Source organism: Opisthocomus hoazin, chromosome 8, assembly GCF_030867145.1.
Source record: "Opisthocomus hoazin isolate bOpiHoa1 chromosome 8, bOpiHoa1.hap1, whole genome shotgun sequence".
Taxonomy (NCBI): Eukaryota; Metazoa; Chordata; class Aves; order Opisthocomiformes; family Opisthocomidae; genus Opisthocomus; species Opisthocomus hoazin.
The window spans coordinates 45747599-45762064 of record NC_134421.1 but is presented as its reverse complement, the minus strand read 5'-3'; the positions used below and the strand labels follow the sequence as shown (position 1 = coordinate 45762064).

The following is a 14466-nucleotide window of genomic DNA, read 5'->3' as shown; positions in this document are numbered from 1 at the left end:
CAGGTCTGGGTCAGTGGCTTCTGAGGGAGGCAGCAAGTAGACTCCATCCTCTTGAGCGGGCTCAGGTCTTCAGTCATCCCCAACAGCAAAACATCAGAATTTCTCCTGCCCCGAGAGTGTCATGTGTTGGTGGGAGACGGGAGCACTTCTGAAGTGGTGTCTTCACAATGTTGAAGCAGAGAAGTGCCTCAAGCCACTCTGCCATGACCCCTCTGACTAGGGCTTGGTGGACACTGAAAGACTTCGAAAAGCCGCATATTGGCAGAGGAAGGCAGTGATGATGTGGGACCTTTAGAAGGTCAGTAGTGTGGAAGACAAAAGGGCTGGCACTGAAGACAAGAAGGGCTGGCACTCATGGCACACTGTGCCCTGACTGTGTTTTAGATAGAAGACTTAATGTTTTCTTGTGTGCAACATTTTCTTACAAAAACATCTTATGGTCATCAGGGGAAACCAAACAGAACCTTTCAATTGGTACCCACTGTCATTTGATGAAAGCCAAATATGTCACACTAGATTAGTTTGATTGAAAAACTTGTGATAAAAGCTCCCTCCACCCCTCTGAAACTAATTAAGAAAAAGATAAAAGAACTTTGGTTTGGTAGAACAGACTGTTCACTGAAGCAAGCTGCCATTTAATTTCATGCTGAGCTTGCTTAATTACTGCACAAAATATGACCATGAGGCATGTAAACTTGTGTGTGTGTATTTTTGAATGCGGATATGGGGCGAGGGAAAAGTGTTGCCAATATGGCTTGTAATGATCTTTTGGCTCTCGACTATAATTTCTGAAAGTCGCCTCACTGTTTCGATAGAAGCATCCCACTATAACTAATTCTATTTAGAGGAAGAAGTTAAATTGGTGCTTGTTCATGCTTTGTTCTAGGAGACCAGCTTTCACTAATGTTATTCTCCTGTTGGTTGGCAGGAAATAAGGGCATTAAGCTTAGGTAGACATCTGACTTGGGTGCCATGACTACAGGTGACATCAACGCTACAAAATGGTGACATCGGTCAGTTGTCAATGGGACAGTCCTCAGCCAGCCTTTCTCATCTGAATGGCTTCTTCCTAGCAATAAATAGCAGTAGGGACACCTCCTTAAGGGAGAATAAAAGGTTCAAAAGTAAAAGAGAGTTAAAAAACACCTAATTTTTAAGCTCAGTCCCTGGGAAGATTATGGAGCAAGTCCTCATGGAAGCTCTTCCAGGCAGAGGAAGGACAAGAATGGAATTGGGAACAGCCAGCGTAGGTTCCTAAGGGTGGTTTTGCCTGAGCAGCATGATTGCCTTCTATGAGGAGATGACTGGTTCTGCAGATGAAAGGCGAGCACTGGACAATGTTTACCTTGATTTTCGCAAGATACTGACAAACTGGATGAAGCACAGTAGAGGGCCACTGATCTAGGAAGGGAGCTGAAGCACAGCATGCACAATTCAAGGCTAGTGGAGGTGAGTTTTTTAAAGGTGCAAAATCTCCTTTCTTGGAGATCTTCAAAAGTCATCTAGACAAGACTATAGGTAGCCTGACCTAATTTTGAACTTAGCTCTGTTTTGAGCAAGGGGGGTAGACTACGAAGACCTCCAGAGGTTCCTTCCAATCTAAGTTATTCTATGATTATTCTCAGATTAGTCTTCTTTCCAACTGGCTGATTTGCATGACCTGGAAAATACTGGAAAACACTGCTGTCACTGCACAAAGGCACTGAGCCATGCAGCAGCTATATATTCCCAGCTCCCTGTTGATCTGCACACCAGAGCTCTTTCTAGCATTTCTCCTTAACTGAATGGAAGAATTGTTCTGCATTGAGGAAGGGGTGATTGTACGGCCACAAGTTGCAAGTAGAAAAACAAAATAAAAAAAAATAAAGACTGATTATTGTTCTGAATTTTCCCAAAACACTTTCTGGAGACAGATCAATACTAAGAGAGTTTGACTGGAACCCAGCATAGCTGACAGAGGCTCGGAGGTAACCCCCTCTGATTTTCTGCAGCTCAGGAGCTGGCCCACTGGGCCATTTTGGAGCCAAAGACCTCAGGGCTTCAAGATTTCATGGCTGTTCTGGGGGAAAAGTGTTTGGGCTTACAGAGCTATGGAGCAGTCACATAAAGAGATGACCCCAGCATTAAGGCTGGTTCTCTTCTGTAAAGCATATTTTATAGATTATATTCTATGTAAATTACAGACATTCTATATAAGTTTCATGTACATAATAATACATTTTCATAAACATTCATTATAAGTTAGAAATACCTGTATTTACAGTGTTCCTATTTGATACTCTAACTCAGAAAAGCACTAGATTTCAGGAAATCAGTCTCTCACAAAATGTATTTAACTTTCTCCGCAGCACTCTAGTAGAGAGCAGCCTGTGCCTGCGAGGGCCCTGAATTCCTGAGAGATGTTTCTCAGTGCCGTGTAGGCTATTCTCAGCGCTCTTTAACAGGCACTCAGCATCAACTTTGCATTTTTCATGGATCTGTAAATATTTAGGCTACAGTGGTGACTGATCCTCATGAGTGACTTTGTGCACAGGCCAGAGTTTCCTTCAGCTCTAGGGAGCCAAAGCTGCCAGGCTGCTTTCTAAAGGCAACTCCACGTCTTTTGTGAGGAAGGACACAAAACCCTGTGACAGTAAGAGCTGGGACTCATGTGCAGACCACACACTTCAGGTTCTGGGCTGATGGCTGTGTTTAATCCTGAACTGGTGGCACAGATCATCACAATCAGAAGCTAACATAGTGTGGTCCTCCCATGAGGATGAGGAAAGCCCCTCTTTCACCCCACCTGATGCCAGCAACCACCCTGATGTATCTCTGGTTTCAGCTCTGCATCTTTTAAGTTGTGACAGCTGGGGGCTCGGATGAACGCAGTACTGAACACAATGCTCTCCGTCCCTCTCTGCCCATGCTTCCTTAGGGCTTCACTTTTTCATCAAAATGTCTGTCCACACTGTGCTGCTGATGTGCGCTTGCAAATAATTGAAAAAAGTATTACAACATTTCTTACCTTAATTTCCAAAATGCTTGGGTTGCCTCTTGAGATGAGCACTGGCTTTTCAAAATGCTTAAATACAGGATTATTTACATAATCAAAATCAAAGTACAAAGAGCTGACACCATCAAAAATAAAGAACATTTTGGTTACAAAGGGTGGTTGGAGATTGAAGGCTTTCAGTGAAGGAGTTGTACAGCAGATTATCTCCGAGCTAGAGCGGTGGCTGCATGCCTATAAGAAAGAAAGAAAGAGGTAATTGAGTAAGTACGTGCATAGGAAGTCACTAATGAACATAACTGTTCTTTAACAATACATGTATATTGAAAAAATAAACACCAGAGGTCTTGTTCTTCTTTAACCAAAGCAAAATCCTGATCAGTCCTACACAGCATTTATTTAGAGGTGGGAGAAAAGTATAAAAACTTCATGTCAATGGTGTTTGCACTCTTGTTGAGGAAATGTTCAAGTAAACAAGCTTCCTGGCCTGATTGTTCACAGCACTTTTAAAGTAAATATTTTGCAGATAATTAATGGAAAATGATTTCCAAAGCCAATGACCATCAGGAGGCTATCCTGATGTACTGAGCTGTACTGGGACATAAAGCAGCCGTAATTCAGCTTACCCAGCCTATGCCAGAGAGACTGCCACATGGATTTCTCTTTCCTTTACCAAAGGAATAGCAAGGGACCAGAGGAGCAGGTAAAAATAGGGCCAATGAATCTGACTGAAATAGTAGCAAACAAAAGTAAAGCACTGCACCCACAGTGTAGCTAAGCCGCTACGTTACCTGAAAGACACTACAGACACTGTGAGAAAGCACTTTAAAGCCAAAACCACCATGGGATTCTGGGACATGAAAGCTCAGGAAAGTATATCTTCTTTCTAAAAATGTATGTGTAAGGCCTCAGATGTGTGGCATTTGGTGCTTAGGTACACAGATGTCATGCAAGTCCCTCTTAGAAGTGTTGACTGCGGGATGTGCTTCATGCTGTATCTCCTTGGACCAGGGGGGACAAGATGTTTGCCCCTCACTGCTGCGCAGCAGCTGCCTGACAAGAGGCATGAAGCCACACTTGCCCCTCACTCTGCTGTTATTCCTTGTGAGGGCCTGCTCTAGAGGTGCTTCTTGGGGGAAAGCTGCTGGTGCACCTCACACCCTAGAAGACCTGCCAGAGCATGCTTTGTGCTGTGGGGGTGTGATCCAGCATGAAATGTCTGGCCAAGGTGCTTCCCTCTATCCCATACCACCTCGACACAGGACTCATGAGACAGACAAGACTGAGCCAGGTCCTTCCTAAAAGGATTGCTGTGTTGCAAGCAAGGGCAGCAGGGGTTTGCAGGCAGCTTGATCTGGAGCCGAGTTTAGGCAGTTTGCAGGGATAATGTGAATCCTTGCAGATGGGATTCATCCAGCCTGCATCCAGACGCCTGTACTGGAGTCAGTTGTGTAAATTGCCTTTACAGTCAACAGAGGGAAACAGGTCACCTAGAGGGGGATCCATCTGATCCATTTCAGACAGAAGCTTTAATCAGGTTAACAGTGCTCTAGAAGGGTCAACTTCTCTCTCTTGACTCTGAAGGTTTCTACATGACTAATTTGATTATAATGTCAACAGCACATCCACAAGCATTGATGGGAAGCGTGGTGGGTGCTGGGCAGCATCACACAAACCGCAGAGTGTCTTGTCTGTGATTGTAGCGTGTACTCCCCTGTCTGTGCCTCCCCTTTCACGCTGCCTACCGTGGATATGGTTACAGGCCTTCTGGCACAGAGTTGCTTCAGCTCCACAGAAGTATTTCTCTTCCAACTGTATACACCTTCTGTAAGTAGTTCCCTGAACACTGTGCCCTGACAGCAGAGATTACACTTTTTTTTTTTTAATATAAGTAGAGTAGCTGACATGTGCCCCAGTAAGAATGAGGCTTAGCTCCTCATCATCATAAATCTTACATTTGTTCCACAAGAAATTTCCCTGGAAAACCAACAGTGCTTTTGAATACCATTGCACATCTAGAGAAGGTAAAAAAATATGTATTTTTCTGTTTTGTTTTTCACATTAAATTGGTTCTCATTAGAAAATGGTGCCTGAAGGAGCTGTGAAATTAGTTTACATTTGTCTCTAATATGTTAAATTAATGCAATGTAATTTTGCTGTTTCAAATCAGTGACATAACCATTCAAGCTATATCAGTTATATACTCACATTAGCTTGAAAAGTGGGATTAAATTAGCTATCTACAAATCAGCACTTTTTGCTATCACCACAGCAATTCAATTCATGTTTCTGTGCATAATATTGTGAAATTTTGAATCTGTCAAGGGAAACATTTTCACAGCTCTGAAACTGAGCACTAGAGTTTTAGAGCTCTACTGCAAGGGTTAAGTGTCTGTGAGCTATGAGTTCAGCACTCAGTTAAATAATTTAGTACAGCTCTTGGTGATGCTAATGGGACTTGCACCCATGTAACTAACAGCTCATTTAGATTCCTAGCACAAATTCAGAAATATTTGTGCATCCCCCATGATAACGAGGTAATCTGTGGGACACAAGACAAGGTAGAATTTCGCCCCATTTGCTTACAGTATTAGACTGTTCTTCCTCTTCTGAGTATCTTGTTATACACCATTGACCATATCTCAGGCTTATATCATGTGGATCTAGAAATTCTTTTGAATCAGTATGGTAATAATAAGACGCATCATTAGTATAACAGATGAACAAGCCATACTTTTCTATGATATATGAATATTCGTAAAGATATCTATCATATTGTATCAATTCTAAAAAGGGATTACTAGGATATATATAATTATAAAATCAAGTATGTGCCAGGTAATCATTATATTTATTTGATTAATGTAAATTCATTAGACTTTTTATCTACTGTAGAGTAGTGATGTCCCTTAAATGAATAGCAGTGGTATTCATAACTTTGTTTGTGGCTATCTATTAGAATCAGATACTTTACTTTATCAGGCTGGTCTCTGAAGAGGAAGCTTTCAGAAAATGATAAAAATCTAATAATACTCTTTGGAAGGGATGCGATGTGACTGATTGGTAAGGTCAAGAAAAATCTTATTTGCAATGCCCTTATTGGTACATGATTTGACATGACATTTTTACCTTGAAATTGGTTTTAGCAATTGAAGAATATGACGGTTTAGTTTTCAAGAAATATTGGATTGAGGATCTATAAGAAAAAAACCCTAATTCAATCTATTGCCTTCTCAATTAAGATACTGCCTATCACCTAGCATCTTTAACTTTTATTTAATTAGGCTTTAAAGTATATTCACTTTAAAAGCTAAGCCTACAGTCTTCCTGTGACTATAACCTACATCTGAAGACAATAAGGAATAAAAGATGTAAAAATTATGGAGCATTTCACAAGCATAAGTAAATATTGTACCCCAAAGTGAATAATAATCCATTGCACAATGCATATGACTCATCACTTAAAGGTATGTATTCGGGCTTCATTTTTAAAATATGACCCTTGAGGCAATTAATTCAAACCTGACCTACAAAATGTGAACTTTGGTGCCCAATTCAATTTTTTTTCATCTGATAGAACAACAGGAAAAGTATGAGGGAGGATCTCGCAGCTCCAGAAGTCTCCCAGCAGCTGACCCAGATAAGAAAGGGGCAGTTGGATGTGTATTACAGGATCTGTGGCAGTCAGAAGGGAGAAAAGGGCCAATTTGTCCTTTCAGAAAAAGTAAACTTTTGGAGTTCCAGTGAGGAATGAAAGATGACTGAAGTTAAAGCCAGACTGGGAGACTCTCCAACTATCTTTGCCAAAGCATGATTTCTCAATAGAAAGAAATGAGAATTCAGGTCTGACTTGAGAAAAGCCCATTCAGAAGGCTTTTCTGTGTAGGTGAGAAACGGAGCAGTGACACTCAAGCAGGGTATCTTGAAGATTTTTCAGAGAACTCATTGGCGCTTTGCTGCCAATGGCCCTAATGGATTGGTAGCATTTTGTTCTAAGTTGTCTGCTTGGATGAAGGCATGGGAGATCATATGTCCAGTCTATCAGATCATTGGACCAGAAAGCAGAGTAAAACCTCTCTTGCTCCTGGGTTTGGGACCAATACTGACTGGGAGTCTAAATTCCTCCCTGGGCTTGGGATGGCCAGTGCAACTGCTTGCACCACATCTCTGGCACCCTGGTGGTTTAACAGTGTGGGCTGCATCTAGCAGAGAGCAACTGAGAAATGCTAAAGATTGTTCAAAAGGCTACTTACTCAAGAGATAATTAAAAATCTGTGGAGAGAGATGATCTCGCATAGCTACAGGGTCAGTTGTTGAAGGTCATGCATTAAAAGGTGCTTCTCCCTAATTTTGCAACCTTGCATATTTACTGCATTCAGCTCTGGGGCCCCCAACATAACAAGGACAGGGACCTGTTAGAATGAGCCCAGAGGAGGGACACAAAGATGATCAGAGGGCTGGAACACCTCTCCTATGAGGAAAGGCTGAGAGAGTTGGGGCTGTTCAGCCTGGAAAGGAAAAGGCTCAGGGAAGGCCTTATTGCAGCCCTCCAGTATTTGAAAGGGGGCCTATAAGAAAGCTGGAGAGGGACATTTAACAAGGTCATGGAGCGATAGGACAAGAGGTAATGGCTTTAATTTGGAAGAGGGTAGATTTAGATTAGATACAAGGAAGAAATTCTTTACCGTGAGGGTTGTGAGGCACTGGAACAGGTTGCCCAGAGAAGTTGTGAATGCCCCCTCCCTGGAACTGTTCAAGGCTGGGTTGGATGGGGCTTTGAGCAACCTGGTCCAGTGGAAGGTGTCCCTGCCCACGGCAGGGGGGTTTGGAACTAGATGATCTTTAAGGTCCCTTCCAACACAAATCATTCTATGATTCTATGATTCTATCATATCTTGGGACACTCATGGTTAGAAGAGACTAAGCAGTGGGAATATATATCCAAATTAGTTAACGGATGGAATATTAAAAATGCTACAGCAAAGAATCCCCAAATGGCCACTTGTTCACTGTTGGGGAATCAACGCAAAGTACAGGCTTTCAAAGAGAAAATATTGGCCTCAAGTGCTTCAGAAGCAGAAGAATCATCTAGCACAAGTCATATCAGAGGTTAGAAGACGCTTATTTTGTAAACAGGCTCCTGATCAAACACCATTCCAAACTGTGCAAAGTTTTTTTCCAGGCACAATGCAAAGTGAAATGAAGGAATGAGCTGCTTCCCTCCTTGTGCACCTCATGCAGGAACTGGACACGTGAGCAAAATTGAGAGGGTTTGTGTACCCTTACGCATTACCTAGAGCTGTCAGGAATTTACACAGTACTGCCTAAATTCAGATATTTTGTTCCTAGTTAGAACAAATAGTCAAAAGAATTCATGAAGCAATAGAAAGTAAAAAGAAACACATGGCAAGTATTGAAATATATGGTTCAAGAACTCTAGAACATTTTTTTCACTCCTTGAAATATCAAATTTGAAGAAGGCAAATTGTATTATTTTGATAGTGTCAACATAGAATGTAATATAAACACAAAGAGTATGAACACAGTATTGAATAATTTGAAGGAAATTTAAATAGATATGAAATGAAAATTATAAAGTTGAAGCAAGGCATTTTTGCCTTATAGAAGAAAAAGTTTCAGAAATACTGAACTTCAAACATGAAAGCTGAAAAGCTCTACTTAAATGTTTCTTCTTTAGTGGGCTGGCATATTTGCCCCAAAACTTTTCAGTCTCAGTGAAACTGCATTTCTTATGGGGAGTTTTTCCAGAAAAATTCTTTTACCATTTGTACTGCTCATCTCTTCCACATGGATGGAAAGAAGCAAGCAAAGAAGAGCAAACGCCTGAGGGCACGTTAGCTGGCTCTGGTCTCTGAGGCTTTGGGATGCAGAACATCCCCAACAGCCCCTGCTGCTTACAGAAGTGACACTCTGCTCACACTGCGACTCCATCGGGGCTCTAGGCCACAATTCAGCCTGAGGGAGTGAATTAAGAGTCTGGGAACAGATAGCTGACAGGAAAAGGTGAGACCTCTTTTAGATTGGGCACCACCAGTTTTAGGCAAATGGGAGAGGGCTTGGGAGGCGGCAGAAAGCAGAGGTCTAGGAGATGACACTTATCAGGAGAATTTGGAGTGGTTTCATTTGTTTTAACTGGAAAAGTGAAAGGCTGAATCATAATGCAGTGCAAATATGCAAAATTAGCAGGAGAGACTGGTAATCTGTTGTTTGTGTCCACTGAGGGTTAAACAAGAAGATAGCTAATTAGCAGCTAGGATTTGGGTTAATTATTAGAAAGCAGGCTTTCCAAACCACTAGGTAAGCAGGTAGAGCAGCTCTCTCCAAAGCTTGTTTAAGCAAGGTTGTGAAATTTGTTTCACAAGGAGCTTTAATAACAGGCTAGACAAATATACGTCAGGCAGTGGTCGGGTGGTCGGGATATGTTTGCTCCTGGCGCAGGGAAGCAGGCCAGGCTAGGTCTTTGTGGTCCCTCCCAGCTGTACTTTCCTTTGATGCTTTGGGATGTGTTTCAGTGCTGGCTTTGGTTTTCCCAGGAGCCAGAGTTTCTGAATGCTGACAAAAGCAGCTTCTTGGAGGAGGCTGGTGAGAGAAAACTGAAGAGAAAAATGGATTAAATAATAATTTAAAAAATGAGTCAGTTAGCGCTTCTCTCCCAAACTAAGGCAGCAAGAAGATACACAACCTCAGCTGCAGGTCTTCTCGATCATTTTCACTGTTCGTCTGGGTTTGCTCTGTTCAGCACCACAACCTGTTGTCTCCTTTATAAATGGAATAGCTGGTCATTGCCGTGCTCTGGATCCCTGCTGGAAATAGTTCCTCATTGTTGTTTATTTTTGTAATGACTGAATGAAAGTTTGTTCTTTTGGCATATCACGCATGCATCTCCAGAATCTCCAGCGCAGGGATAGGGCAGGCTGCAGCCATAGGCATCCTCCACTACCAATTTTCTCAGTGACACACTGCAATCTTGTTTTGTCATTTATAAATCTTCCCATTCTCCCTGAGAACTAATATTTTTCCTCGAGAAATAAGCTCGAGGTAAAGACTAGTGGCAGAACAAATGGGAAGCAGAGCTGGGCTGCCACAGAGGCAGGGAAAGCCACTGAGTGCCAGAAGCCTTTAATTTCAAAAGAGCAAAACATATTACTTGGGCAGTGTCAAAGTATAAAACACTCTGAATTATAATCTGTTTGAGTTATGTTCCAGCCTTTGTGCAGGGAGAATGAGCTTGTGTACCGCTGCTTTTACACTGGGGAAGATTCTTAGAGACCAACAGTGGTAGGGGACAAATACCCTTATGGAAAAGGAAGGTCAGACCTGCCTCTTGTAAGTTGGCAACTATCACTCACACTGCAAGGTATGAAAAGAAAAACAATAAGGGAGACAATTCTGACTGTCTGTGCCCATGTCTTTTGTCAATAGCAGATTAAAAAGCAGGATGGCAGCAAACCACTGCTCAAAGGAAAGTTTGCTCCCCAATATTTGGGGGAGAGAGTAACCTCTACAGTGTTCATTGTCTGGAGTTCCCAGTCACTTCTGGACAGTGGATTAAGTTCTCTAAAATTTCAGATCATTTAAAATATCTTCAAATTCTGAGGAATTCTCAAATATTTGACAAGCCAGGTATGCAGAATCAGGGCCTGAAGAGAAGCAATACTGCATATGCTCACAGGGGAACAGAGAAAGCAAGTGAATGATTTTTACTTCAGAAGAAAGACTGCTCAAATCCACACAAAGCAAAATCTAAAGAGGTGATTTCAGCAATGATCTTTTCTTTAGAAACCTTTTGTACTTAGAAATAATCATGCCCACATTACTCAAAACCTCATAAATTTTGAGTTTCGTTGATTTCACTGAAATGTTTTTCTTTCTGACTCATGGGTGAAGTGTCTTTTTGATAACATTGAACACCGTGTTTCATTGCAGGGGCACTGATTTTCAGATTAAAATGTGAACCTATTAAATTACAAGCCACGATTACATCCAACTGAAATTCAGGTCCCGACACTCATAATATTATACAAATTAGGATCATGAAGAATATTATGACCTTGAAGCTATAAAAGACTGCAAATTTGCAGACATACCATTTAAAATGCTTTGAGCGAACCTAGGTCTAATACTTAGAATTCAATACAGGAAATAGTGTATGATGATCATTAGAAATAAACTGACAATATGAGCAGTAGTCTAGCATGTCATAAAGAGTGTAGGTCAATTTAGCTTTAGTTAGGCTAAATAGACCTTACAGGATAAGAAAATGTTGGCTATGCAAGACAAATGTGTAGGCAAAAGTTTACAGGAAACAGTTCCAGTACAACTAGCCAATAAATGTCATCTTTGCCTTATAAAAATTAAAGTAGATCACATGGTCATATCTGATCACCTTATTTGGATTTAGACACCCGTGTATTATCAACTCAGGTAATAAAAGAAGGCTCAGATCCTTGACTGACCCTCTGTTCATGCAGAGGTACCCAAGAGCAAAAACCCAAACCTCTCCTAAAACTTAGTTGCTGAACTTTGATAAGTTGGGAAAGATTTGCTGCAATAGGTAATTTGGCAGTTAGAAATTCTTCAAAATAATACTTACTTTTGATTTTACATATTTACTTTTCCTCTTTTTTTGACATTTGTTCCATTTTCCTTTTATATCCACAGTCACTATTTGAATATCTTTCCTACCTATCACAGTAGCACTTGAACTTGCCATGTAATCTACATACCTGTATTGCATTGTTCTGTGTTTAGTCGCTGAATTTGTATTGTTAATTGGCAATATAAAAGTCTTGTTATCAGATACTATAAAAGCCTTATTTCTTTGGAAGAGGTTCCTTGGAAACTGTTGTTCTACTCCCAGCTTAATTTCAAATTTGTTGTTTTGTCTATGCAGTAGAAACAGTCTGTTCAGAAAACACCAAAATGTCCGTGGAAGTCCCGAGGTTTCAAGACAAAAATCAAAGTGTTTTGACTGAAAATTCTGTGCCATTCACCACACAAAGATGACAAGATAACAGATTGTCTTCTCCAAGACTGACTCACCACAGAGAAGTTCATTCCTAGTTTAGGTACAGTAATCACCATCTGAGGAAAGCACACTGAGTTCAAGTTGATTCCCTGAGCTGTGATTGTACTTCCACCACTAGGAAAAAGAAAAAAAAAAAAAAAGATGAGTAGGATAATGTTACATCTGCTATGATAAACTTAATTACAAATTATATTTTAGAACAAATGACAAGACAAAACCAGAATTAGGGATATATGGGGTGAATGCAAATACAGAGCTCTGAGCAGTGAGATTATTCTTCTGGGAAACAAATTTTACACTTGCTATAACAACTAAGTAAATACAAGAAAAGAAAAATATTTTTTAAATTGTGGTATGCCAAGAAATAAAACAAATATGTACATTTTAAAGGAGGGTGTATACTTGTACTTAGCATTTGCTAACTTACTTAATTTACTGCTTTCAGTGGTGCTGAAAAAGGTGTCTTTTTTACTGCTGACATTTTCTTGGCAAAAGCAGATGGCTTGGATTAGAGCTACTGAGACCATAAATACGTCACTTAAAAACACACATATACTACCATACATATATATTCATAATATTTATGTAGGGCTGGATTTAGACTATTTTAAAATCCATTTGCTCTCCTGAGTACCACTGACTTGTCATATTACATGATTTTCCTCACTAATCAGTGTAATGTCCAGATGCAATAGAGGAGACACACTTAGCTGTACAGTAGGTATCTCAGCAGGACATCACAGGTACGCTCAGCAGCAGCTAGGAGTTAAATCACATAAAGAAAAGAGGCGCCCTTCCCCCTTCTCCTTCACCTCTGAGAGGAAATGATCTGCCCTCTGCAACTGCACCGTAATAGAAGCAATTGGCATGGCAGATACAGATAAAAATGCAATTTCTTTTGATAGATTGCTGCGCAACATAGTCATTCTTCTTTTCATTCATTACTTCTCTTATTTCTGCACAAAATTTCTACTCACCTAAGAAAAGATTTGGCTGGATGAATTTTTAAAACAACAGGGTCTTCTCTGTATGTGAAATGACCGCTCGCGTCTCGAATAGCTTCGTCGATTCCCACCCTCACACGATATTCCTGGGGAATTCGTTGTGCTGGAGTGTAGCACTCCACAGTGCTCACCGATACGCTGGAAGGGCAGAAAAAGGCTTGCTTGTCAGCATTATGTAACATGTACACGGTTTAAAACATGGCCTTTTAGTGAGCCCCAACCCCACCTAAGGATCTGCTTTTTAAAATGTCATTGATTCCCACACGGGATGATCAGATTGCCACAAATAAGCACGGCATGAGGTAGAAACAGCAACACCACTGCTTAGGCTCAAGATTCATCTTAATGTGGTTGACTTGTACCTTGCCTGCTGGAAGGTGTTTCCCAGTGCTGGTGACAGCCACATAGCCCCTGCAGCCTGCAAAGGCAGCACCCAGCCTGGGAAATGACAGAACGTGCCAGGTTTAAGGAGAATGACTTGTTCCGCTGCAACTAAGGGATACATATTTCTCTTTCCAGTCCACAGGAGTTACCCTGTATTAAAAACCTCAAGAAAAGGTGCTGGTGGGGGATGTACCAGCATGTGGGAGATGTCCTCCCCTGGGGGCACCTGCTGCCTCCAGGCACTGCTGAGGGGCAGGCAGAAGGCAAGCAAGGCAAGAAGGGAGAAGAAGGTGAAAATTCAGGAAGAGCTGGCTGAATTCAGCACAGCGGCAGAGTCTCTGGGATATTCACCTTTCCCTTGCTTTCTCATGCTTGGCCCTGGAGGTCCTCCTACTACACTGAGCTCAGCGGGTGAGTGGGCAGCGATGGTGTGAAAGATCCTGCAACGTGAAGCACATGAAGTGTGGCCACAGGGAGCAGGGCACATCAGAGGCAATAGTACAATCGTAACAACTGATTGGAGAAGGCAAATGTAACTCTACCAGTTGGTTTCAGTGATTTGGGCCCAACCACATCCAGAGGCCCTCCAAGTGAGGCCATTCCCAAAGGATGTGAGAGATTGTCTCCAAATTAGACAAAAGGGGCAGGAAGGTGGTATTCACTGCATGCTGTAGGGGTTAGTGTTTTGTTCATATGTATTTGGAAGCTTCTTACCGTCCTTTAAAGGAAAAAATAAACCCTTGATCTAGCTGGCCTCAGAACTGGGGAAAGCTGCCAGTTTGGGTAGAGAAATACCTGCCCTGAGAAACTGGCTAAGACCTGTGTAGAAGTCTCCACACAACTGGTCTGGTGGGAAAGTGGGATGCTGGGGGTGCTTACTGGGTAACCCCCAACTACGGTTCGATACTTTGAGGTCCACCTGACTGAAGCAGATGTCTGCCTCTGAGATGGCTGTCGTCTCATCCTCACAGTAACATGTCTCAAATGGATCAGATGAATCATTCCCAAAAGTTTTATATATTTGTCCATTAGCTGAC

The 14466-nt window shown here is 41.6% G+C and overlaps 1 protein-coding gene across 3 annotated transcripts in view; it reads right to left on the bottom strand.

Moving 5' to 3' along the window:
* The window catches only part of MET (MET proto-oncogene, receptor tyrosine kinase), a 91280-nt gene that overhangs the window by 19516 nt on the left and 57298 nt on the right, over positions 1 to 14466 (bottom strand). For all 3 annotated transcript variants that reach the window (XM_075429407.1, XM_075429410.1, XM_075429408.1), the window contains exons 9-11: positions 13019 to 13183; positions 12056 to 12155; positions 3008 to 3226 (exon numbers count right to left, since the gene is read on the bottom strand). In XM_075429407.1, coding sequence (XP_075285522.1) covers positions 3008 to 3226; positions 12056 to 12155; positions 13019 to 13183 — 484 coding nt within the window. The remainder of the gene's footprint in view (positions 1 to 3007; positions 3227 to 12055; positions 12156 to 13018; positions 13184 to 14466) is intronic.